Below are 24,076 nucleotides of genomic sequence, written 5' to 3'. Positions count from 1 at the left end.
AAGGATGAGACAAGAAAAGAATATTACAGACCAATATCCCTTATGAATACCAATGCAAAAATTCTGAACAAAATCCTAGAAAACTGAATTCAGTTGCTTATCAAACAATAATCCATCATGACCAAGTGGGCTTCATTCCAGAGATGCAGGGAGAATTCAACGTATGCAAATGTATAAATGTAATTCAGACCATATGATTCTCTCAATAGATGCAGAAAAAGCATTTGACAAAATTCAACACCCTTTTTTGATAAGAACTCTTAACAAAATAGGCACAGACAGGACTTACCTAAAAATGAAACAAACCATATATGTAAAACCCACAGCCAACATCAGAAAGAATGGGGAAAAATTGAAAGCATTCCTGCTTAGAACTGGAACCAGACACAAGGTTGACCTCTATCACCACCTCTAGTCAACATAGTGCTGGATGTACTAGCCAGATCAATCAGACAAAAGAAGGCAATCAAGGGCATCCAAATGGGGGAAGAAGAGGTCAAACTATCTCTCTTTGTTGATGATATGATTTTATACCTAGAAAACCCCAAAGATTCTGCCACGAGACTACTGGAATTGATAAATTCAGCAAAGTCTGAGCTTACAAAATCAATGTACATAAATCAGTAGTATTCCTATGTGCCAACAACAGTCAAACTGAGAACCAAATCAAAGACTCAGTGCACTTCACAATAGCAACAAAGAAAATAAAATACCTAAAAATATCTTTAACTAGAGATAAAAGGCCTCTACAGGTAGAACTACAAAACACTGAGAAAGGAAATAACAGAGGATGTAAACAGGTGGAAAACCATACCATAATCCTGGGGCGGCAGAATCAATATTGTTAAAATGTCTATACCACCCAAAGTGATCTATAGATTCAATGCAATCCCTATGAAAATACCAACATCATTTTTCACAGATCTAGAAAAAATAATTCTACACTTCATATGGAACCAGAAGAGACCCTGTATAGCAAAAGCAATCTTAAGCAAAAAGAACACATTCGGAGGCATCAATTTACCAGACTTGAAGCTATACTACAAGGCTATAGTAACTAAAACAGCATGGCACTCACACAAGAACAGGGACATTGACCAATGGAACAGAACTGAGAACTCAGATATAAAACAGTCCTTATATAGTCATCTAATCTTTGACAAAGCAGACAAGAACACACAGTTGGGAAAAGAATCCTTATTCAATAAATGGTGCTGGAAAACCTGGATAGACACATGTTGAAGACTGAAACAGTATCCACACCTTTTACCTCTCACAAAAATCAACTGACAGTGGATAACAGACTGAAATCTAAGGCATGAAAGTATAAGAACTCTTGAAGAAAATGTTGGAAAAACTATTATAGACATTGGCCTAGGCAAAGAATTTATGATGAACATCCCACAGGCAATCACAGCAACAACAAAAATAAATAAATGGGACCTGATCAAATTAAAAAGCTTCTGAACAGCCAAAGAAACTATAATGAGAGCAAACAGAGAACCTACATGATGGGAGAAAATATTTGCAAGCTACACTTCTGATAAAGGGCTGATAACTAGAATCTATGTAGAACTCAGGAAAATGAGCAATAAAAATCAAACAACCCTATCAAAAAGTAGGCAAAGGACATGAACAGAATCTTTTCAAAAGATAGAATAATGGCTAACAAAAATATGAAAAAATGCTCAACATCTCTAATCATAAGGGAAATGCAAATCAAAACCACAATGAAATATCACTTATCTCCAGTGAGAATGGCCTTTATCAAAAAGTCCCAAAACAATAAATGTTGGCATGGATGCAGAGAGATAGGAACACTCATACACTGCTGGTGGTACTGCAAACTAGTACAACCTCTGTGGAAAGCAATATGGAGATACCTCAAAGAGGTACAAGTAGATCTACCATTTATCCAGCAATCTCATTACTGGGTATCTACCCAGAAGAACGAAAGTCATTCTATAACAAAGACACCTGCACTTGAATGTTAATAGTAGAACAATTCATAGTTGCAAAGATGTGGAAACAACCCAAATGCCCATCAATCCATGAGTGGATTAATAAAATGTGGTATATGTATACCATGGAGTTCTATTCAGCCACAAAAAACAATGGTGATATAGGATCACTTGTATTATCTTGGATAGAGCTGGAACCCATTAAACTAAGTGAAGTATGACAGTAATGGAAAAACAAGCAGCACATGTACTCTCCATCAAATTGGTTTTAACTTATCATCACTTAAGTGCACATATAGCTATAACATTCATCAAGTGTCGGGCAGTTGTGAGTGGGGAGGAGGGGATGGGTATATTCACAGCTAATGGGTGCAATGTGCACCATCAAGAGGATGGGCACACTTGAAGCTCTGACTCGGGTGGGGCAAGGACAATATATGTAAACTAAGCATTTGTACTCCCATAATATGCTGAAATAGAAAAGAAAAAAAAAGAAAAAAATTCAAAACAAACAAAAATTAGTCTCACATAATTATGCTACATTTTTCTACTATTCTAAATTTGAAAGTTAATGAACTCTATGATAAAATTATAGAAAAGGTAATGTCGAACAAAAAAAAATCTAGATAGTATTCCTTGGAAATAGAGGAAAGGATGACAAATAAGAATCAGTTGGACTAAGTACATATTGTGTCATGTATGTTGTCACTGATGACAATGAACCAAGAATTAAGATTAATCCAATTCTGTGAAACCCAGTTAAAGTCAGTGGAGTTTCCACAAATGCAAGGACTAAACTTAGGAGATGAGGTTATAAATGGTAACTCATTTAATAACTTAGTGAATCAATACAGTCATGTAGGAATTCAGGAGGTGATTTAGTTAATCATATTATTGATGGTACTGATGTTTATGGTAGAGGAAAATGATACTGGTATGAAAAGTTACACAAGGAAGATACTCTAGGTCTATAATCCATACTACAATCCACACCAGCATTACCCACTATTAAAATACTTCAAAGTCTTCAAATTCTGCATAGGTCAGTTAATGCTTGTATCACTCTATCTTAGATACTTGATAAAATGGTTTAGAATTTTTAAAAAGTCATTGGTTATACAATGAAGAAAACATATTTCTTTAATGCCTGCTACATTTACTTGGCATCCAAACCCTTTAACTGCTTCAAATTAAGGATAATCCAGCTATCACATGCCCCATATCTCCCTACCTTAGATATGTTATAATATAGTTCAGCATTTAAGAACAGATGTCATATCCTTTTATTTCACATCTATGTCTACAAGACTCAATGATAAACAGAAACAGAAATCTTTGGATAAACTATTAATTTTTGTCACTAACCTCTGGCAGGCCACAATCACATTGCTCTGTCCCTTCCAAAATTTTATTGCCACAAATCGAGCTTTCTGTTTTGTAAACCACTTTAGTAGCTGTTTGATTCTGAAGAAGGCATTCATATTCAGGCTGTGAAACTATCTGTTTAAATTCATCCATGCTGCAACTGCTAAAAACCTTTACACCACGGGAACGTCTATATTCCTCAGATAAATGAATAAAATCAGTATCAATGTAACACTCTTAAATAAGTCCTGTGAATTCTGACGTACTTCACTTAGAGAAGAGCCAAGAAAGAGAGGAGAGTGTTTTTATTTTTAATATAGGTTGTAAATAAAAGCAATAAGTTTATTTCTATTGTAATTCAATATACTACACATCTAGAAAGTAGAAGTTAAAGTGGTGTAACTATGTTAAAACTCATAGTGCATGGTAGACAATAAGCTCAAATTGCCTACGTCCCATTAGTTATTATTTTCATTATTATTGTCATCATCATTATTATCAGAAGACCCAATTATCATTAAGAAAATGGAACACACTAGGAAATTCATACTAAGGTATATAAAATATCTAATCTGGGCTGGGCGCGGTGGCTCACGCCTGTAATCCTAGCACTCTGGGAGGCTGAGGCGGGTGTATCGCTCGAGGTCAGGAGTTTGAGACCAGCCTGAGCAAGAGCAAGACCCTGTCTCTACTAAAAAAAAATAGAAAGAAATTATCTGGCCAACTAAAATATATATAGAAAAAATTAGCCGGGCATGCTAGCGCATGCCTGTAGTCCCAGCTACTTGGGAGGCTGAGGCAGTAGGATCGCTTAAGCCCAGGAGTTTGAGGTTGCTGTGAGCTAGGCTGATGCCACAGCACTCACTCTAGCCAGGGCAACAAAGCGACACTCTGTCTCCAAAAAAAAAAAAAAAAAAAAAAAAAAGTCTAATCTGTAGATTCTTTGTATGTTATACCTTTTGAATTGCTATTTTTTATACAGAAAAGCATATTGTTTAATGAGTTTTTAATTTTATAATAATCTCAAACTTAGAAAAATAATACAAATATAGTTCAAAGCATAAGTTTTGTTTGTTGAAACAGTTACAAGATGCCAATACAATGTCCTAATAACTATAAATATTTTAACATGTAGTTCTTATACAGGTTTTAATTCTCCTACATAAGCACACCAGATACTTCAAAATCAGAAAATAATGATTCATTACTAGTATCTAATCCTCAGACTCCATTCAAATTTCCTCAAATATCATAATAATGGTATTTTGTAGAAAAATAATCCAGTGCAGAATCAAACATAAAATTTGTTCTCATATCTCTTTAGTTTAATTTCCTAAGGTTATTTATTTATTTATTTTGGTTGATTTTCATAACTTTGACAAGTTTTATGATTATAGGCCAATTTTTAATTTAGGTTTATTAAATATTTCCTCATGATTACACTGGGGTTATACATCATGGCAATATTATCATGGGAATGTTGATGTGTTTGTTTCACTGCAACCAAAAACGTGGTATGCAATGTCAACTTGTTTTATTACAGAGAAAAGTGATGTTGATCAGTTGATTAAGGCATGTCTGTTAGTCTTCAGTGTAAAAATTACTTTTTTTCCTTGTCAGTTAATAATTATTTGGATAGACGTACTTTGGTTTTATGTAAATATCACATTCCTAATTACATTTTTAATTTGTTCATTCATGCATTTATATCAATATGGAATCATGTATTCATATTTACTCAGTAAGTTATAATCCATCACTACCATTACTCTTTTTGACACTCAAATTGCCCCAAATTTGGCTAGTGGGCTTTTGTTTTCCTTGGCAAATATCTCTATAATCTTTTGAAACTTCCCTATTTTTGACATGTTATTCCAAGGTCACTTTTAATTTGCCTGAGCCTTGGAATCAGTCATTTCTCCAAAGTACCTCTGTTACTTTTAGAGGAAAAGAGTGTTTAAAAACCATGATCTGGGTATTATATGTGCTCATTATTATAAGATTTTTTAGGGCAGAGACCATGGCCATATCACTATGTTAAGAAATGTTCACAATTTGCAGATATCTCCAGCAATTTGGCTCCTATAATGCCATGAACTTACTGATAATCATTCCCCATGGGGACAACAGTTTTTGCTGGTTTGTATTAGTCAATGATTTCTGAGTTTCCAGGTCTGTATGATTTTTTAGGGATCCCATTGTGTTCCTTTTATTTATTCCCACAAAGCTACTCATTCCATGCAGGTTTTATTTTGTCAATGGATTGGCTCCACCTACTGATATTCTGATTGTGTTCCAGTTAGGAAACTTGCATATGCTTTTAACAAATGTTTTCCTAGTTTTTCTCTCTATTTTGTGAGAGAATCTGGGGAGACTAAAATACCCTTTTCCCTTACTCTTAAAACACATTTCTCCCTAGACTCCATCTTACTCTGGTTCTTGTCTTGATATTCTCTTCCATTCTCCTTGTTCATATCACTGCTGTCTCTCAATTACTCAGCCTACAAACGTGAGAAGTTTTCTGAGCTTTATCTTAAGGCATCTCATTTCATTGGATAACTTCTTTCTAAATGATTTTCTTTTTAAATGTTTTTTTTAAAAAATGATTTCTTTATGCTTTTAATTCTCACCCACATACTGATGGCTCACACATTTTAGATTTCTTGTCCTCTGAGAAATGGAACTATACAACTAACTGTGCACTTAATAGCTGCAGTAGATGAGTCAGAATGTCTCTGATATAACATTTACAAATTATACTAAAGATTCCCCTCCCCCCATTATTCTCTTTTCCTAAAATATCGGCCTTTTTCAATATTTCTTAATCAGTTGTGGTATACAAATACCTATGAAGAATTTTTGGCATCTCCTTTTCTTTCAATCTTTATAAACTACCATAGATTATAATGAGAATAATCATCTTCCAAATATCATTATATTGTTATAAGCTCTGGTTTATTACAAGATAGGTTTTATTATTCATATTGCATAAATTGATTGAAATATATTTTGTTATATTTATTAAAAAATATAAGCCTCTGTATCATAACTGCATGATATGGTTCTTTCCTACATTTCTTATATTAACTTCTGGACTTCTTCCCCTGACTCACAGTTCTTTATACTCACTGTATTCCATTTTTTTCCCCATGCCTAAAATATACTTCCTCATAATCCCAATCTTTTCTATTTTTTAAGTATTTTGACCCCCTAATTCTCCTTATTTCAGGTCTATTTATCTTTTCAACACTCTTGCTATCTAAGAATCATCTTACTTGACAACCCTGAAAAGTTTTCCAACAACTTAACAAAACTCCACTAAACTCAGGTATGTCACCATCAATATCCACTTTCTTTCAAAACTATAACATTGAAAGAAAGCTATTAAACACATTTTCTAAAACATCTTATAGTCAATCTCCTTAATAAAGTCTTAAATAATCACATATGTATTTAAATAAAAATATTCTTACTCAAGTGATATTGTAAGAGATTATATATAAAGGGATACAACAAACATTATCCAAAAGATGATATATATTTGATAAGAAATAACACCTTACATTGCTGTAGGATTCATTATGCACGTAATTTGTGGACAGTAACAATTATAGATGTCATCATATGTTAATCCGAGATTAATTCCAAGCAACTGTGCCATAACAACTGAAAATGCCTCTAAAGCTATTGTCTTTGGATACTAAATAAAAAACAAACAAACAAAACAGAATTGTTGCCTAAGTTACTTCTTTGCCACTTTGATCTTGTCAAGCAATTCTGGCTATACTACCTAAATGCAAATACAAATTTAAGAAACTGGTATATCAAAGTTAATTATTTTCTGAGAAATATATAAAGCATAAAATATGTTATTCTTTTTGAGTAATAGCATTTTTTAAATCCAAATTGCATTGACATAATAAAATAAGATTAATGCTATCATATGCTTTTGTGACATTTTTAAAATAACTTCTTATAGATTTCAAAAACCATTTTGAAAAGAAGTATATTTTAGTAACTATATTAGCTTTGAAGATATATCCAATTAGTTTTGACTTCAGAAATAGTTCTAAGAGAATCAAATTAATTGTTTTGTTAAAGGAAGATTGCTGTAGTATCTTGTGAATAGCATTTTTTTTTTGTCTAAAAAAATAAAATTTGAGGAGAGTTAGGTCAATAAGACAGAATCCCCTGGAAACTGATGAGTTTATCAGTTTGGCCTTTTTCAGAGACCATATAATTGGAATTTTACAATTTGTAGTCTTTCCAGATGGCTTCTTTAACATACCAATATGCACTTGAACATCCTGCATATATTCATGTGGCTTGAATGGCTCACATTTTCAATCCCTGAATAATATTCCATTGTATGTACCTACCTAAGTTTGTTTATCCATTCACCAATTAAAGGACATCTTTCTAACTTCCAGTTTGTGACAACTATTAATAAAGTTTCTATAAGCATGATGTGAAAGTTTTTGTGTGGACATAAGTTTTCAACCCATCTGAGTAAACACCAAAGACAATTTTCTGGATCATATGGTGACAGTAAGTTGTGTATTATAAGAAATTGCAAAACTAACCAGAATGACTGTATCATTTTGCATTTCTATCAACAATGAAATGAGAGGTCCTGTTGCACACATTATCACATGTATTTGGCATGGTTAGTGTTTTGACTCCAATATTATAGCTAATTGGAATAATGAGATACATTCTTGAGTTGTTCTTGATCTTAGTGAGAAATTATTTAGTTTCTACCATCATGTCTGATGTAGGCTTTTTGTATATGTTGTCAAGTTGTGAAAGTTTCCTTTTATTCCTGTTTTGCTGAGTTTTTTAATTTTATTTTATGTTATATTAATTTAATTTTATTTATACTTTGCTGAGGTTTTTCTTCATTATTGTTATAAATGGTCAAATTTGATAAAGTGTTTTTTCTACATCTATTGATAAGATCACATAATTTTTCTACTAATATGATGGGTTGCATTAATGATTTTCAAATGATACAACAGCCTTACAATCTGGAAGAAATTATATGAATATGTATCAATAAGGAAATAGGAGCTCTAAACTAAACAACAGATTCTGGAAGTCAAAATATAATAAGTGAACTGAAAAATTTACTACAAGGGTTAAAACCACACTTGATCAGGCAAGAGAGATTCAGTGAACTTGAAGACAGGTCATTTCAAATAATTGAGTCTTAGTACCAAAAAAAGAAAAATTAAAAAAATGAAGATAGTCTACATGCTTATAGGACTTTTCCAAGTAGATCAACATAAGCATTGTAAGAATTTTAAAAGGAGACAAGTGAGATCAAGGGAAAAGACATTACTTGAAGAAATCACATTCAAAACTTTAGATATCTGAGGAAGAGAAGGGACAGAGAGTTTCAAGAAGCTCAATGAACTCCATCTAGGAAAAGCCCAAAGAGACTTTCATGGACACACATTATAATCAAACTGTCAACAAAGAAAGACATTGGAATAGTCTCAGAAGTAAGAAGAGAAAGCTGACTCATCACAAAGGAAGTGAAAAAGAGAAGAAAAAAACAAAATATGCACAAAATAACCAGAAAACAATTAACAAAATGGAAGTAATCAGTCATTACCTATCAGTACTTTAAGTGTAAATGGATTAAATTACCCAATAAAAAGGCGTAGAGTGGCTCAATGCATTAAAGACAATAAGACTCCACTATATTCTGCATACAAAATACTCATTTCACTTATAAGGACACACACACACAGAAAGCAAATAAATGGAAAAATGTATTCCATTGTTATGGTAATCAAAAGAGAGCAGACACAGCTATACTTGTAGTATAAAAAATAGACTTCAAGTCATAACCTCTCAAAAGAGACAAAGAAGGTCATTATATAATAATAGGGGTCAATATAAAAAGAAGGCATAATGATTAGAAATATATATGCATGCAAACTTGGAGCACCGAAAGGTATAAAGTAAATATTAATGTACATTGAGGGAGAAATAACTAGCATACAATAGTAGGGGATGCTTCAATATCCCACTTTTAACAATCGACAGATTAGGCAGAAAAGTAATGAGGAGATATTGGAATTGAGCTACACTTTAGACTAAATGAACCTAACAGTCATATACAGTACATTCCATCCAGCAACAACAGAATATACATTTGTTTCTAGCACACATTGAATATTCTCCAGTAAGGACCATATATTAGGCCACAAAGTAAATGTTAACAAATATAAGAATATTTCAATCATACCAAGTATTATTTCTGACCATAATAGTATGAAACTAGACATCACAAAAATGATATATCATGAAAAATACACAAATATGTGGAATTAAGTAGTAACATGCTCTTCAACAGCCAATGGATCAAAGAATAAATTAAAAGAAAAACTAAAAGATATGGTGAGATAAATGACAATAAAAACACAGCACCCCAAACATGTTGGATGTAACAAAGTCAGTTAACATGGAAGTTTATAACAATAAACCCCTACATTAAAAAAGAAACAAGATCTTAAATAATTTTCCTAACATTATGACTCAAGGAACCAGAAAAAGAACAAACAAAACCCAGTGTTAGCAGAGGAAAGAAGTAATAATGATCAGAACAGAAATGTTCAAATAGAGAATAAAAAACAGAAAAATCAACAAAAATGAGATTTTCAATAAACAAAAAAAGGCACTGAGCAGAAGAAAAGAAATATGAAGATTAGAGCAGAACAAAATAAAATTGATAACAAAAAAAAACTATCCAGAAGATTACTAAAACAAAAAGATGGTTCTTTGAAAGAAAATTTATACACCTCTTGCTAGATTAACAAAAACAAGAAAAGAAATGACTCTAATAAGCTCCATCAGGAATGAAAAAAGAGAAATTACAACTGATACCATGGAAATATAAAATATTATCTATGAATACTATAAAAACCTCTATGCACATAAACTGGAAAATGTGGAGGAGATGGACAAATTCTTAGAAACACAAAGCCTCCCTAGGCTCGTTCAGGAAGAAATAGAATTTCTGCACAGACCAATATCAAGTATTGAAATAGAAGCAGGAATAAAAAAACCTTCCTAAAAAGAAATTCCTGGACCAGATGGCTTAAAACCTGAATCTTTCCAGACCTACAAAGAAGAACTGGTGCCTGCCCTGAAGAAATTATTCCACAACATTGAGAAGGAAGGCATCCTCCCCAACACATTTTATGAAGCCAATATCACCCTGATAACAAAAGCAGGTAAGGATGCAACCAAAAAAGAAAACTACATACCAATATCCCCTATGAATACAGATGCAAAAATTCTCAGCAAAATCCTAGTAAACTGAATTCAGGTGTTTATCAAAAAATAATCCATCACTAGCAAGTGGGCTTCATCCCAGAGATACAGGGATGGTTCAGCATATGCAAATCTATAACTGTAATTCACCACATAAATAGAAGCAAAAACAAAGACCATATGATCCTCTCAATAGACACAGAAAAAGCATTTGACAAAATTCAACATCCTTTTATGATAAGAAAGCTTAACAAAATAGGCATATATGGGACTTACCTAAAGTGACACAAGGCATATATGACAAATCCACAGCCAACATCATACTGAATGGGAAAAAATTGAAAGCACTTTCACTTAGAACTGGAACCACACAAGGTTGCCCTCTATCACCACTTCTATTCAACACAGTGAGGGAAATCCTAGCCAGAGCAATCAGGCAAGAGAAGGAAAGCAAGAGCATCCAAATAGGGGCAAAGAAGTCAACCTGTCTTTCTTTGCTGATGATATGATCTTATATCTAGAAAACCCCAAAGATTCTGCCATGAGACTGCTGGAATTGATAAACAAATTCAGCAAAGTCTCAGCTTACAAAATCAATGTACAGAAATCAGTAGCATTCCTATATGCCAACAACAGTCATACTGAGAAACAAATCAAAGACTCAAACCCTTCGCAATAGCAACAAAGAAAATAAAATAGCTAGGAATACATTTAGCTAAGGAGGTGAAAGTCCTCTACAGGGAGAACTACGAAACACTGAGGAGGGAAATATCAGAGGACATAAACAGGTGGAAAACCGTACCATGCTCATGGGTCGGCAGAATCAACATTGTTAAAATGTCTACACTACTCAAAGCGATCTATAGATTCAATGCAATCCCTATGAAAATACCAATATCATTTTTCAAAGATCTAGAAAAAATAATTCTATGCTTCTTATGGAACCAGAGAAGACTCTGTATAGCAAAAGCAATCTTAAGCAAAAAGAATAAATTGGGAGGCATCAATTTACCAGACTTGAAGCTATACTACAAGGCTATGGTATCTAAAACAGCGTGGTATTGGCACAAGAACAGGGACATAGACCAATGAGAATTGAGAACCCAGATACAAAACCATACTCACATAGCCATCTGATCCTTGACAAAGCAGACAAAAACACACAGTTGGGAAAAGAATCCTTAGTAAATAAATGGTGCTAGAAAAATTGGATAGCCACATATAGAAGACTGAAACAGTATCCACACTTCTCTCACAAAAATCAACTCATGGTGAATAACAGATTTAAACCTAAGGCATGAAACTGTAAGAATTCTAGAAGAAAATGTTGGAAAAACTCTTATGGACATTGACCTAGGCAAATAATTTATGATTTATGAAGAAGACCCCAAAGGCAATCACAGCAACAACAAAGATAAATAAATGAGACTTGATCAAATTAAAAAGCTTCTGCACAGTCAAGGAAACCATCACGTGAGCAAACATACAATGCTACAGAATGGAAGGAAATATTTTCTTGTTACACATCTGATAAAGTGATGATAACTAGAATGTATGGAACTCAGGAAAATCAGCAAGGAAAAATCAAACAACCCTTTCAAAAAGTGGGCAAAGGACATGAACAGAATCTTTTCAAAAGAACACAAATGAATGGTCTACAAACATATGAAAAAATGTTCAATATCTCTAATAATCAGGGAAATGCAAACCAAAACCATAATGAGATATCACTTGTCTCCAGTGAGAATTGCCTTTATCCAAATTCCCAAAACAATAAATGTTGGGCATGGATGTGGAGAGATAGGAACACTTACTGCTGGTGTGACTGCAAACTAGTACAACCTCTGTGGAAAGTAATGTGGACATAACTCAAAGAGCTACAAGTAGAACTATCATTTGATCCAGCAATCCCATTACTGAACAGCTACCCAAAAGAACAAAAGACATTCTATGAAAAAGACATCTGTTTCCAAATGTTTATAGCAGCACAATTGCAATGATGTAGAAACAACCCAAGTACCCATCAATACATGAGTGGATTAATAAAATGTGGTATATGTATACCATGGAGTTCTACTCAGTCACAAAAACAATGGTGATATAGCACTTTTGTATTATCCTGGCTAGAGCTAGGACCCATTCTACTAAATGAAGTATGACAGGAATGGAAAAACAATACCCCACATGTACTCACCATGGGGGTATTAACTGATAAACATTTAAGTGCACATATAGTAAAAACATTTATCAGGTGTTGGGAAAATGGGAATGGGGAGGAGAGGATGGGTGCATACACACCTAATGGTTACAGTGTGCACTGTCTGGGGGATGGACACACTTGAAGCTCTAAATTGGGTGGGGCAAGTGCAATATACATAACCTAAATATTTGTACCCCCATAATGTGCTGAAATAGAACAAAAATTAAAAGACAAAGAAAAAATAAAAAAGCATTCAGGTAGACTGAGAAATAAAGAGATAAGACCCAAATAAATAATGTCAGAAATGTAAGTAGAGACAACAGATACCTCAGAAAGAGAAAGTATTTTAAGGAATTATTATAAAAATTATATGTCAATAATTTGTATAACCTTGAGGTAATGGATGATTCCTAGAATATATATTAACATACCAAGTTTGTATCAGGAAGAAATATAAAGCCTGTGAAAAGTCAATAACCAACAGAGAGAGTGAAGTAGTAATTAGAAACCTCCCCCAAAAACAAAAGCCCAGGACTGGATAGCTTCATAGCAGAATTCTACCAAAAATTCAAAGAATTAATATCCACTCATTTTAAATTCTTTCAAAAAATAGAAGTAGAGGAAATACTTCCAAACACATTTAATGAGGTAGCATCACCTTAAATTCAAATCCAAAGACACAAAATTTCTCAGTAAAAAATTTTTTATAAACATTCCGCATCATGGAATCATCATAATCAATGCATAAAAATGAAAAGCCTTTTCCTCTAAGAGCTGGCAAAAGGCAAGTATTCTCAATCACTGCTGCTATTTAACATAGTACTAGAAGTACTGGCAAGAGCAATCAGATATGAAATAGAAATAAAAGACATCCACTATGGAAAGAAAGATGTAAAATTTACTTTGTTTGCAGATGAAATGATCCTATATGTATAAAACTGCAAAGACTATACACACAAAAATGCTAGAAATAATATAAGAATTTATTAAATTTGCAGGCCGCAGAATCAACATGTAAAAATCTGCTGTATTTCTGTACATAAAACTGAAAAAATTTTCAAAAAGAACCTGTCTTGAAATGAAATCAAGAGAATAATCTCATTTATGACACAATCAAAAAAATTAAGAATATTTTGAAGCAAATTTAATAAGGACTTTTATCTGTACTTATCTGTAAATATGAAAGATATCATGGCCATAAAACATTGATGAAAGAAATTGAAAATGATATAAATAAAGGAAATATAGCCCATGTTCATGGATTAGAAAAATAAATATTGTCAAAAATGTCCATACTACCCAAAGGAACTTACAAATTCAATGCAACCATTATCAGAATTCCAACACTATTCTTCACAAAATAGAAAAAAATTCTCAAGTTAATTTGGAACCAACGAAACCCCACATTGCTGAAGCAATTCTGAGAAAGATAAACAAAGTCAGACGCATAACAATTCCTAATTCAAAATTATACCACAAAGCTACTGTAATCAACACAGTATGGTACTGGCATAAGATAGGCATTTGGAGCAAAGAAACAGAATGCAGAGCCCAGATGTACATTCAAATATGTAGTAAACTTATTTTGACAAGAACACCAAGAAAAATGCAATGGGGAAAGGATGATCTCTTCAATAAACTATGCTAGGAAAATGGATTTCCACATGCAAAAGATTAAAATTGCATCTTTGCTTTATGCCATGCACAACAATCAAGTTAAAATGGATAAAATGCCTAGACACGAATTATAAGACTCCTGGAAGAAAACATAGGGGAAAAGTTGCTTCTCATCAGCTTTGACAAAGGTTTTTTTGATATTGCATAAAAATTCATGCTATAAAAGGAAAAAAATGGAACTAAAACAGACTGAAAATCTCAATAGCAGAGGACAAAGTCGATAATGGAAAGTCAGTATACAGTTTGGGAGGAAAAATATGCAAGCAATATACCTAATTTGGGTTAATATCCAAAATAGATAAGAACTCAAACAACTCAATAATGAGAAGACAAATAGCCTGATTAAAAGCTGGCCAAAGGACTTAAATAAACATTTCTCCAAAGAAGAGATAAAAACAGCCAAAGAGTATATGGAAAGGTGTTTAAAATAAATAATTGTAAGGGAAATGCAAATAAAAACCACAATATGATATTACCTCTCATCTGTTAGGATAGCTATTATCAAAAACATAAGAGATAGCAAGTGTTGGCTAGGGTATGAAGAAAACAAAACACTTACACATTGTTGGTTAGAATGTAGATTGGTGTTGCCATTGTAAAGAAACAGTATGACAATTCTTCAAGAAATTAAAAACAGAATTACCATATGACTCAATCCATTTTCTGCACACATACCCAAAGGAAATGACATTACCCCCTCAGAAAGATATCTTCACTCCTAAGTTCACTGCAGCATTATTCACAATAGCCAAGAAATGAAAATAAATGAAGTGCCTTTCAATGAATGAATGGATAAAGAAACTGGTATACACACACACAGAGAGACACACAGATACACACACCCCTGCCCATGGAATATTTGCCCTTAAAAGGGAAGGATTCTGACCTTTTCCATGACATAGATAAACCTGGAATACATTGTGGTTAGTTAATAAACAAGACTCAGAAAGAAAAATATTTCATGATCTCATGTGTATGTGCAATAAAAGAAAAAGCAATATAAAGAATAAAAAAATACACAGAAAAAAGACAGTGGTTATCATGTGTGTAGGGTGTTTGTGGAACGAAATGGGGAAATGTAAGTCAGAGGACACAAAGTAGCAAATATGTATGATGAACATAAATCTAGAGATCTTAGGTACAAAGTTTGTATTGCATTCTGGATTTTTGCTTACAGAGTAGATTACAGGTGCTTTTACCAGAAACAAAAATTGGATAACTATTTTAAATGATGAATGTGGTAATTTGCATGGCTGTAGTAACAATTTTGCTATACATATGCATAACAAACCATCATGCTGTATATCTTAAATATATACAATGAAACATTTTGAAAAGATATAATGGCAAAGAATCTTTGAAAATATGAGAAATAAACTGGACAAATATTCAAGAAGCTCACTGAGGTCCAAATAGGAAAACTCAAAGAGGATTTCATAGTGAGACCTTACAATTGGAGTATCAAAAATCAAAGACAAATGGAGAATATTGAAAATAACAAGAAAAAAGTGACTTGTCACATATAAGGGAGCTCCTATAAAACTATCAATGGATTTCTTGGAAGAAATTTTGTAGATCAGAAGGGAGTGAGTTGATATGCCAAAGTGCTAAAAGAAACTGTCACACAATAATTTTGTATTTTGCAAAAGAGTCATTAAAATGATGAAGAAGTTAAGAATTTTCTAGATAAACACAAGCTGTGGGATTTCATTGCCAATAGACCTAATGTATGAGAAATGCTAAAAAGTCCTTTAAGTTGAATAGAAATGACAGTAGACAGCAACACAAATCAATGCAAAAATTATTAAGTTCTCTGATAAACATAATTACATGGAAAAAGGGTCATAATTGTGGTGCCCAATTGCACATTTAATTTTTGTATAGAATTTAAAAGACAAAAAGAAAACCTAGAAGTCTATATAATGGGTATACCACATACAAAGATGCAATTTATGACACCAGTAACATAAAACATAGGTTGATATGTATAGAAGTAGAGGTTTTTTTAATGTATTTGAAGTTAAGTCCAGTTTAAAATAGACTGTTATGACTTTAAGATGCTTTATATAATTGTAATGGTAGCAACAAAGAAAATATCTATACAATATACAGAAAAGAAAAAGAGAAGGGATTCAAAGTATGTCACACACAAAATAATCAATAAAACACCAAGGGAGGCAGTCACACAGAGACCATAAAAAACTAAAATATATAAGGCCGGGCGTGGTGGCTCATGCCTGTAATCCTAGCACTCTGGGAGGCTGAGGAAGGCGGATCGCTGGAGCTCAGGAGTTCGAGACCTGCCTGAGCAAGAGCGAGACCCCGTCTCTACTAAAAATAGAAATAAATTATCTGGCCAACTAAAAATATATATAGAAAAAATTAGCCGGGCATGGTGGCACATGCCTGTAGTCCCAGCTACTCGGGAGGCTGAGGCAGTAGGATCACTTAAGCCCAGGAGTTTGAGGTTGCTGTGAACTAGGCTGACGCCACAGCACTCACTCTAGCCCAGGCAACAGAGCGAGACTCTGTCTCAAAAGAAAAAAAACAAACTAAAATATATAGAAAAGATGAAAAATACCAGCAATAAGTTATTTCCTTTCAGTAGTAACTTAAATGAATATGGAATAAACTCCCATGCAAAATAGATTAGCTGATTGTATCAAAAAATAAGAACCAACTATGTGCTGTGTACAATAAAATTACTTTCAATCTAAGGATGCATTATGAACTCAAAGGGAAAGGATTATAAAATATACTGCATGCATACAGTAACCAAAATGGTACAAAAATAGCTATATTAATATCAGACAAAATATACTTTAAGTCAAAAACTGTTACAACAGACAAAAAGAGACACTATTTTACAGATCAAATGGTTAATTTGCCAAGCGGATATAATATTTATAAGTACTTATACACTGAACATCAGAGCTCCTAAATATATGAACCAAACTTTGAAATAATTGAAAGGAGAAATGGCAATATAATAATACTAGGAGACTTCAATACTCCACTTTCAATAATGGACAGAACATAGGTATGTAAGATATATAAGTAGGTAAAGGAATTGGTCATCAGTATAAACCAATTGGACCTTACATATATACACAACACTCCACCCAACAACATCAGAATACATGTTCTTGTCAATTGTGTATGGAACATTATAAAGCATATATCACCTCTTAGGCCACAAAAGAAGTCTTAACAGTTTAACAAATATTGAAATTATGAAGAATATATTTTCCAATTCCATGCAATGGGAGAAGGAAAACTTGTAAATCCACAAAGAAATACATGAGAATCAAACAATATACTCTTAAATGGCCAATGAGTCAAAGAAGAAGTCATAAGGGAAATTGGAAAATGCCTTCAGACACATTAAAATGAACTACAACGTACCAAAAGTTACTGGATTAAGTAAAAACAGTGCTAAGAGGGAAGTTAATAGCTGTAAACACATAAATTACAAAAGAAAAAAGATCTAAAATCAATAACCTAGATTTACGTCTCAGAGAACTAAGATGAACAAAGTAAATCCAACCAAGCAGAAAAAAATGATAAAGATTAAAGCAGAGACAAATGAAATAAAACTAGAAAAATATTAAAAATTCAATAAATAGATATTTGGATTTCTTTTTACATGATCAAAATATTGGCAAATAGTTAGCCAGTTTAATTAAGAAAAAAGAAAACATTGAAATAACTAAAATGAGAAATGAAACAGGATTTTAGACCTGATGCCACAAAATATAAAAGTCTTAAAAGGCAATCTTAGGAAAAATTGTAAGCCAACAAATTGGATAAACTAAAGGAAATGGATAAATACCTAGAAACACACAAACTCCCAAGACTAAATCATGAAAAAATAGAAAATCTAAAAGACCAATAACTAGTAAGGAGATTGATGCAGTAATCCAAAAACCCTCATAAAGAAAAGTCCAGGATCATATTTCTACAATGGAGATTGCTAAGAAGCATGCAAAAAAGAAAGACCACCTATAATTCTCAAACTCTTTCTAAGAATTAAGAAAAGGAAATACTCTTAAACTCATTCTCTAAGGCCAGGACCAACTAAACTCGATACTACAGTCAGAAAAGATTCAACAATAAAACTAGAGACCAATATCCCTAATAAATACTGATGCAAAAATCCCCAAGAAAATACTACTGAATTACATTCATTAGCACATTCAAAATACTCTGTGCCAAAGTGGGATTCACTTTGGGATTAAAGGATGGTTCAACAGATGCAAATCAATCAGTGTAGTACAGTGTTTACACATAATGAAGGAGAAAAATCACATGATCATCTCAATTGTTGCAGAAAATGGATTTCATATGATTTAACACACTTTTATGATAAAAACAGTCACAAGCTAGGAAGAGAAGAAAACTACCTCAGCATAGTAAAGGACATATATGAAAAGCCCACAACTAACATATTCAAAAGTAAAATCCTGAAAATTTTTCCTCTAACATCAGAAACAAAATAGGGTGCTCAATCTCACCATGTCTATTCAACATAATATTGGAAAATTCAGCCAGAGTAATTAAGCAATAAAACATGTAAAATGCATCAAAATTGGAAATAAAGAAGTAAAATTTTTTCTGTTTGCCAATGTCATGACATTATTTGTAGTCAACCATAAAGATTCCACATGAAAGAAATGTTTATAACTAATAAACAAATTCATCAAAATTGTAGGACGCAAACTCAACATGCAAAAAGCAATTGTTTCTAAACAAAACAACAAAGAATCCAAAAAAGAAAACAATACCAGTTATATTATCAAAAATAACAATATGCTAAAGAATAGATCCAATCAAGGAGGTAAGTAACATGTACATTGACAACTGCAAAACATTGCTAAAAGAAATTATAGAAAATGCAAATAAATGGAAAGGCATCCAATGTATATGGATTGAAAGACAATATTGGTATGATATTATTACTAATGAAAAGATTTAACACAGCTCTACAATAATCCCAACAGCTTTTGTGTGTGTGTGTGTGTGCGCGCAAATAGGAATAAAAATCATGCCAAAATACATATGAAGATTTGAGGGATCCCTAATAACCATGACAATTTTGAACAACAACAAAATTGAAGGACTCAGAGTTCCTGATCAGCAACTAAAAAGCAAGGTGCCCAATCTCACCATTTCTATTCAGTGTAATATTGGAAAACCTAGTCAGAGTAATGAAGAAATAAAACAGGTAAAATGCCTCAAATTTGGAAATGAAGAAGTAACATTATTTTACATCATAGTATAAAGCTACAGTGATCATCACAGTGTGGTACTGGCATAAGACAGAGGTCAATGGAATAGAATACAGAGCCTAGAAAGAAACCTTCGCACACATGACAAAATGATATACAAGAGTGTCAAAATCACACAAGAAGAATGGACAGATTCTTCAACAAATGGTATTGGGAAAACTGAATATTTAGATTCAAAAAATAAAGTTGGACCGTTATCTTAAACCATGTAAAGAATTTAACTCAAAATGCATTAAAGATCTAAACATAAGGACCAAAATTATAAAACTTCTAGAAGAAAACAGGGGAAAGGGTTCATGACATTGATTTGACCATGATTTCTTGGATATGTTTTGAAAAGCACTGGTATCAAAAGCAAAAATACGCAAATGAAACTACATTACTCTTAAGAACAAAAACAAAGAACAGTGTTTTGTACTTCAAAAAACATAATTAATACAATGGAGATGGAAAATAATTGAAAATTATATATTTGATAAGTGGTTAATGTCCATAACATAAGCTATACATACAACTCAATGCCAAAAAATCAACCCAATTAAAACTATGGAAAGACCCTGAATAGACACATCTCCAAATATACATACAAAAGGCCATCAAACATATAAAAAGATGCTCAACATCACTGATCATAATAGAAATGCAAATCAATACCATGGTGAGATATCACCTCACACCCATTACAATGGCTTCTATTAAAAAAAAATGTAAATCCAGAAAATAACCAGTGTTTATGATGGTGTGTTAAATAAGAAATAAGTTGTGAACTGTTGGTGGGATTATAAAATGGTGCAATTGCTATGAAAATCAGTATGGTGGTTTCTCCAAAAATTAAAAATACAACTACCATAAATCCCACTCCTGGGTATATATGCAAAGAATTGAAATCAGAATCTCAAAGAAACATCTGCACTCCTATGTTTGCAGCTTTGTTCACAATAGCCAAGTTATGAAATAATTTGCGTCCATCAACAGAAGAATAGATAAAGAAAATTCAGTATATACACGCAATGGAGTATTAATTAGCCTTTAAAATGAAGGAAATCTTATCACATACTACAACATAGATAAATGTCATGTTAAGGGAAGTAAACTAGTCACAAAAAGACTAATACCATATGATTCCACTTATATGAGGAATCTAAAGTTATCAAATCTATACAAAAAGATAGTAAAATGATTGCTACCAGAGACTGGGGAAAGAGGAAAAATGGGAGTTGTTTAATAGGTATACAGTTTCAGTTTTTAAAGCTGTAAAATTCTTGAGATTTCTTCCAAAGCAATATAAATATACTCAACACTACTGAGGTGTAGACTTAAAAAGAATTAAGATGATAGATTTTATGGTATGTTCTTTTTATCACACTACAAACCCCTTTAAAATGATAATATTTGAGTTTCAACATCTAAAAATATGTACTTTCATTCCTTTAAATGGATATTAACTTTTAAAACTTGACATTATTACTGAGGAGATGGGAACAAAATACATACCAAAGCAATTCCTACAGCAAACTTTGGATTGCATGCCATTCCATGATATGTTGCTCCTACATAATTAGGATGGTCCACATAACTAAATAAAATTTTTTTATGTGAATAAACACATATTAAATAATTAATAACTTATTGACCTTTTATAAATTAATACCTCAAGTAAGCTATACTGTCTCTAAAATATGAAAATTGCACATCATTCCTTATACTTTCAATCACTTCTGTTTGTGTTATCTCCCATAGTTTCTCCAAAGTTAAGGTCTAAAGGTTATTTAATGTTACATAATATACAGCCCAAAACCAAGCAGTACCACGACATTCCAAAAATTAATCATTGCTATTGTCCTGACTGGCTATATATAACTCTAAAATCTAAAAGTCAGACCCCAAAGTTTGTAAAAGTATTAGACTGGAGAATAGGAACTGAAAGAGACAAGATATGCAGTAGATTCAGCAAGAAAAAGTAAGACAGGATGTAGCACATGTCCTGACATATTTTAGTTTTTCATTAATGTTGCTTCTAAATCTCCAAAACTAACCTTAGATTCAACAGGAAACACCACAGATTTATCAATTTATTCCATATTGCTTAAGATCTTTAGAATTGTTTTTGGTTTTTACATTTAAATTAATCAAATTTGTACAACAAAAATCTCTATAAAAGCTCTTGAAAGATACAGAACAAGTAGTAGAATATCTACACCTTAGTTAAGCATTGAAACACCAGAAGGTAACCAAAGAGATAATAAATTGGTCCATTTTGATGATTTAGTAGTTTAACGTTTTGTGGTGTAACCAACACTGTGTGAAATTTTGCATTCTGCTAACCAGTTTGCATTTTGTGTAATGTTAAAAGATGGTTTCAATTATTTACTTTGAGAGGATCTTTACAATCATGGTGGCCTCATATTTATCCCAAGGCTTTCATTTTTCCAGATATTACGTTTGCATAAGTAAATGATCCACTCTGAGGACAGTGTCATACTATGACTTATATATTGTCCTACATGGTTATTGAATTTTTATATTGTACATTTTGTCAACACAGTATTCACATAATCATTTAATTTAATGTATCTTATCATTATACATAATGCTGTGTATAATTTTGATAGTAAATATATTAAATAATTTTATAAACCCTCTATAATTATGAATAAAGTACTTACATTAATAAATATGTCATATTATGGGATCTTTGAAAGGAAAACTTTTGTTTCCATGACAAAAATCTTTGCAGTATGTCATCAGCACTTCCATTAGTTGAAATCTCATTTCTGTGTGACCAGAGCTCCAAAGAAGATAGCATAATAGTCATTTTAAGCTGGGAAAACATCTGAAAACAGAAAATATTCAATGTACTGTCTTGAGTAACCATAAATATAACACTACATCTTTTTACATTAGGCTGATATATTCAATTTACTACTTTTTGGAATGAAACTAGTTGGTAGGGTTACACTTTTTTACAAACATGAAAATTCTATTTATGTACAACAACATACATAATGTTACTGCATTAATAGAGATGCTTCTTATTGAAATATTAAACATACACACTTACAGCATTGATGTGACCAAAGATACGGACAACTTTCTCAGCTGCAACTGCCACATCAGAGCCCATATAATCAAACTGAAAGACAAATTTTGTATCTTAATCGCTAGTAAAACTGACCAAACTACCACATTGTAAGTAGATTTAAATATGTTGAAATAATGCAGTGCTAAAGTGAAGGGGCAAAAGTAGAATTCAGATTTATCAAGTGCTTACTAAGTTTTAGGCATAAGCCTAGGGACTTTATATATTAATCAATAATATTAAAATGAGACAATTGTGATTATCTTCTTTATATATAGACATTAAAATTCAAGAAGTGAAGGTTCTAAGAGTGCATAATCATTAAGGACAAGAGCCAGGACTGCAGTCTCTAATCAAACTACTGAGCTGTTTTGTCTACTGTTGCATGCTTCCAACATTTGTCTTCACTCCTATGAGAAACATGACTATATATCCTCATAAACAATGTACTTTCTAAACACAGAAGGCTGAGTATTGTTGTAGTGAACAATTTCAAGAATATATCCTCATACAACAGTATAAAAATCATAATACTATCTTTGAAATATTATTAATAATTGTGTGCCCGCATATTTCTAAGTGTTTGCTGAAAAAAATGATACCATCAAATTGGTATTAATTGATCAACACTATGCACACATATGGTAGTAACATTCACTGAGTTTCAGGAAAGAGGGAGGGGGAAGGCAGGGATGGACATATTCACACCTAATGGGTGCAGTGTGCACTGTCTGGGAGATAGGCACACTTGTACCTCTGACTTGGGTGGGGCAAAGGCAATATATGTAATCTAAACATTTGTACCCCCCATAATATTCTGAAATAAAAACAAATAAAACCTTCAAGAAAAATTGATAGCTTGGGAACCTCAGTACTCTCCATCAAGTCTGCAGAAGACTCTTGACAGAAAATAAAATGTTATTTTCCTGACTCTTTGAGTCCATATCAAGTAGAGACAGACATGCTCTTTTCTACCTCTCTGTATGTAACTTTCCCCAATTAACCACATTGCACATTGAAACAATGGAACACATGTGACATGAATGAAGGTGTTTCTTTACAAGGCTAAGCATATGAAAAGCAAGAAAATAGAAAACCCACAAAAATATGACGATGGAACTGAATCCAAGTTTGTCAGTAATCACAAAATATCACCAGATCAAATGCAAGTTAAATGACAAAGACAGAAAAAATCCAGTATATGCAAATTAAAATAAAGCCC

The 24,076-nt window shown here is 32.5% G+C and overlaps 1 protein-coding gene across 1 annotated transcript; it reads right to left on the bottom strand.

Annotated features, from left to right (window-relative positions):
* Positions 1-6,885: 6,885 nt before the first annotated feature.
* Positions 6,886-22,608, bottom strand: LOC123626498 (A disintegrin and metallopeptidase domain 3-like). The gene is made up of 3 exons (XM_045535478.1): positions 22,442-22,608; positions 21,270-21,351; positions 6,886-7,026 (listed from the first exon to the last, which is right to left on the bottom strand). Exons 1-3 carry the CDS (start codon positions 22,606-22,608, stop codon positions 6,886-6,888), a joined length of 390 nt encoding a protein of 129 aa, XP_045391434.1.
* Between the last annotated feature and the right edge of the window lie 1,468 nt (positions 22,609-24,076).

This window comes from Lemur catta, chromosome 22 (genome assembly GCF_020740605.2).
Source record: "Lemur catta isolate mLemCat1 chromosome 22, mLemCat1.pri, whole genome shotgun sequence".
Taxonomy (NCBI): Eukaryota; Metazoa; Chordata; class Mammalia; order Primates; family Lemuridae; genus Lemur; species Lemur catta.
Note: the sequence above shows the minus strand (reverse complement) of the source record. Positions and strands in the feature narration are given on the sequence as shown.

What these genes read in the sequence shown, in the direction of transcription:
- LOC123626498 (XM_045535478.1), bottom strand. Translation starts at nt 22,608, where the DNA reads ATGTTTTCCCAGCTTAAAATGACTATTATGCTATCTTCTTTGGAGCTC. An exon ending in AATATGACATATTTATTAAT is followed by an intron (nt 21,352 to 22,441) that starts GTAAGTACTTTA and finishes AATTTTATTTAG; the next exon opens with TTATGTGGACCATCCTAATT. An exon ending in TTGCTGTAGGAATTGCTTTG is followed by an intron (nt 7,027 to 21,269) that starts GTATGTATTTTG and finishes TTTTTTATTTAG; the next exon opens with TATCCAAAGACAATAGCTTT.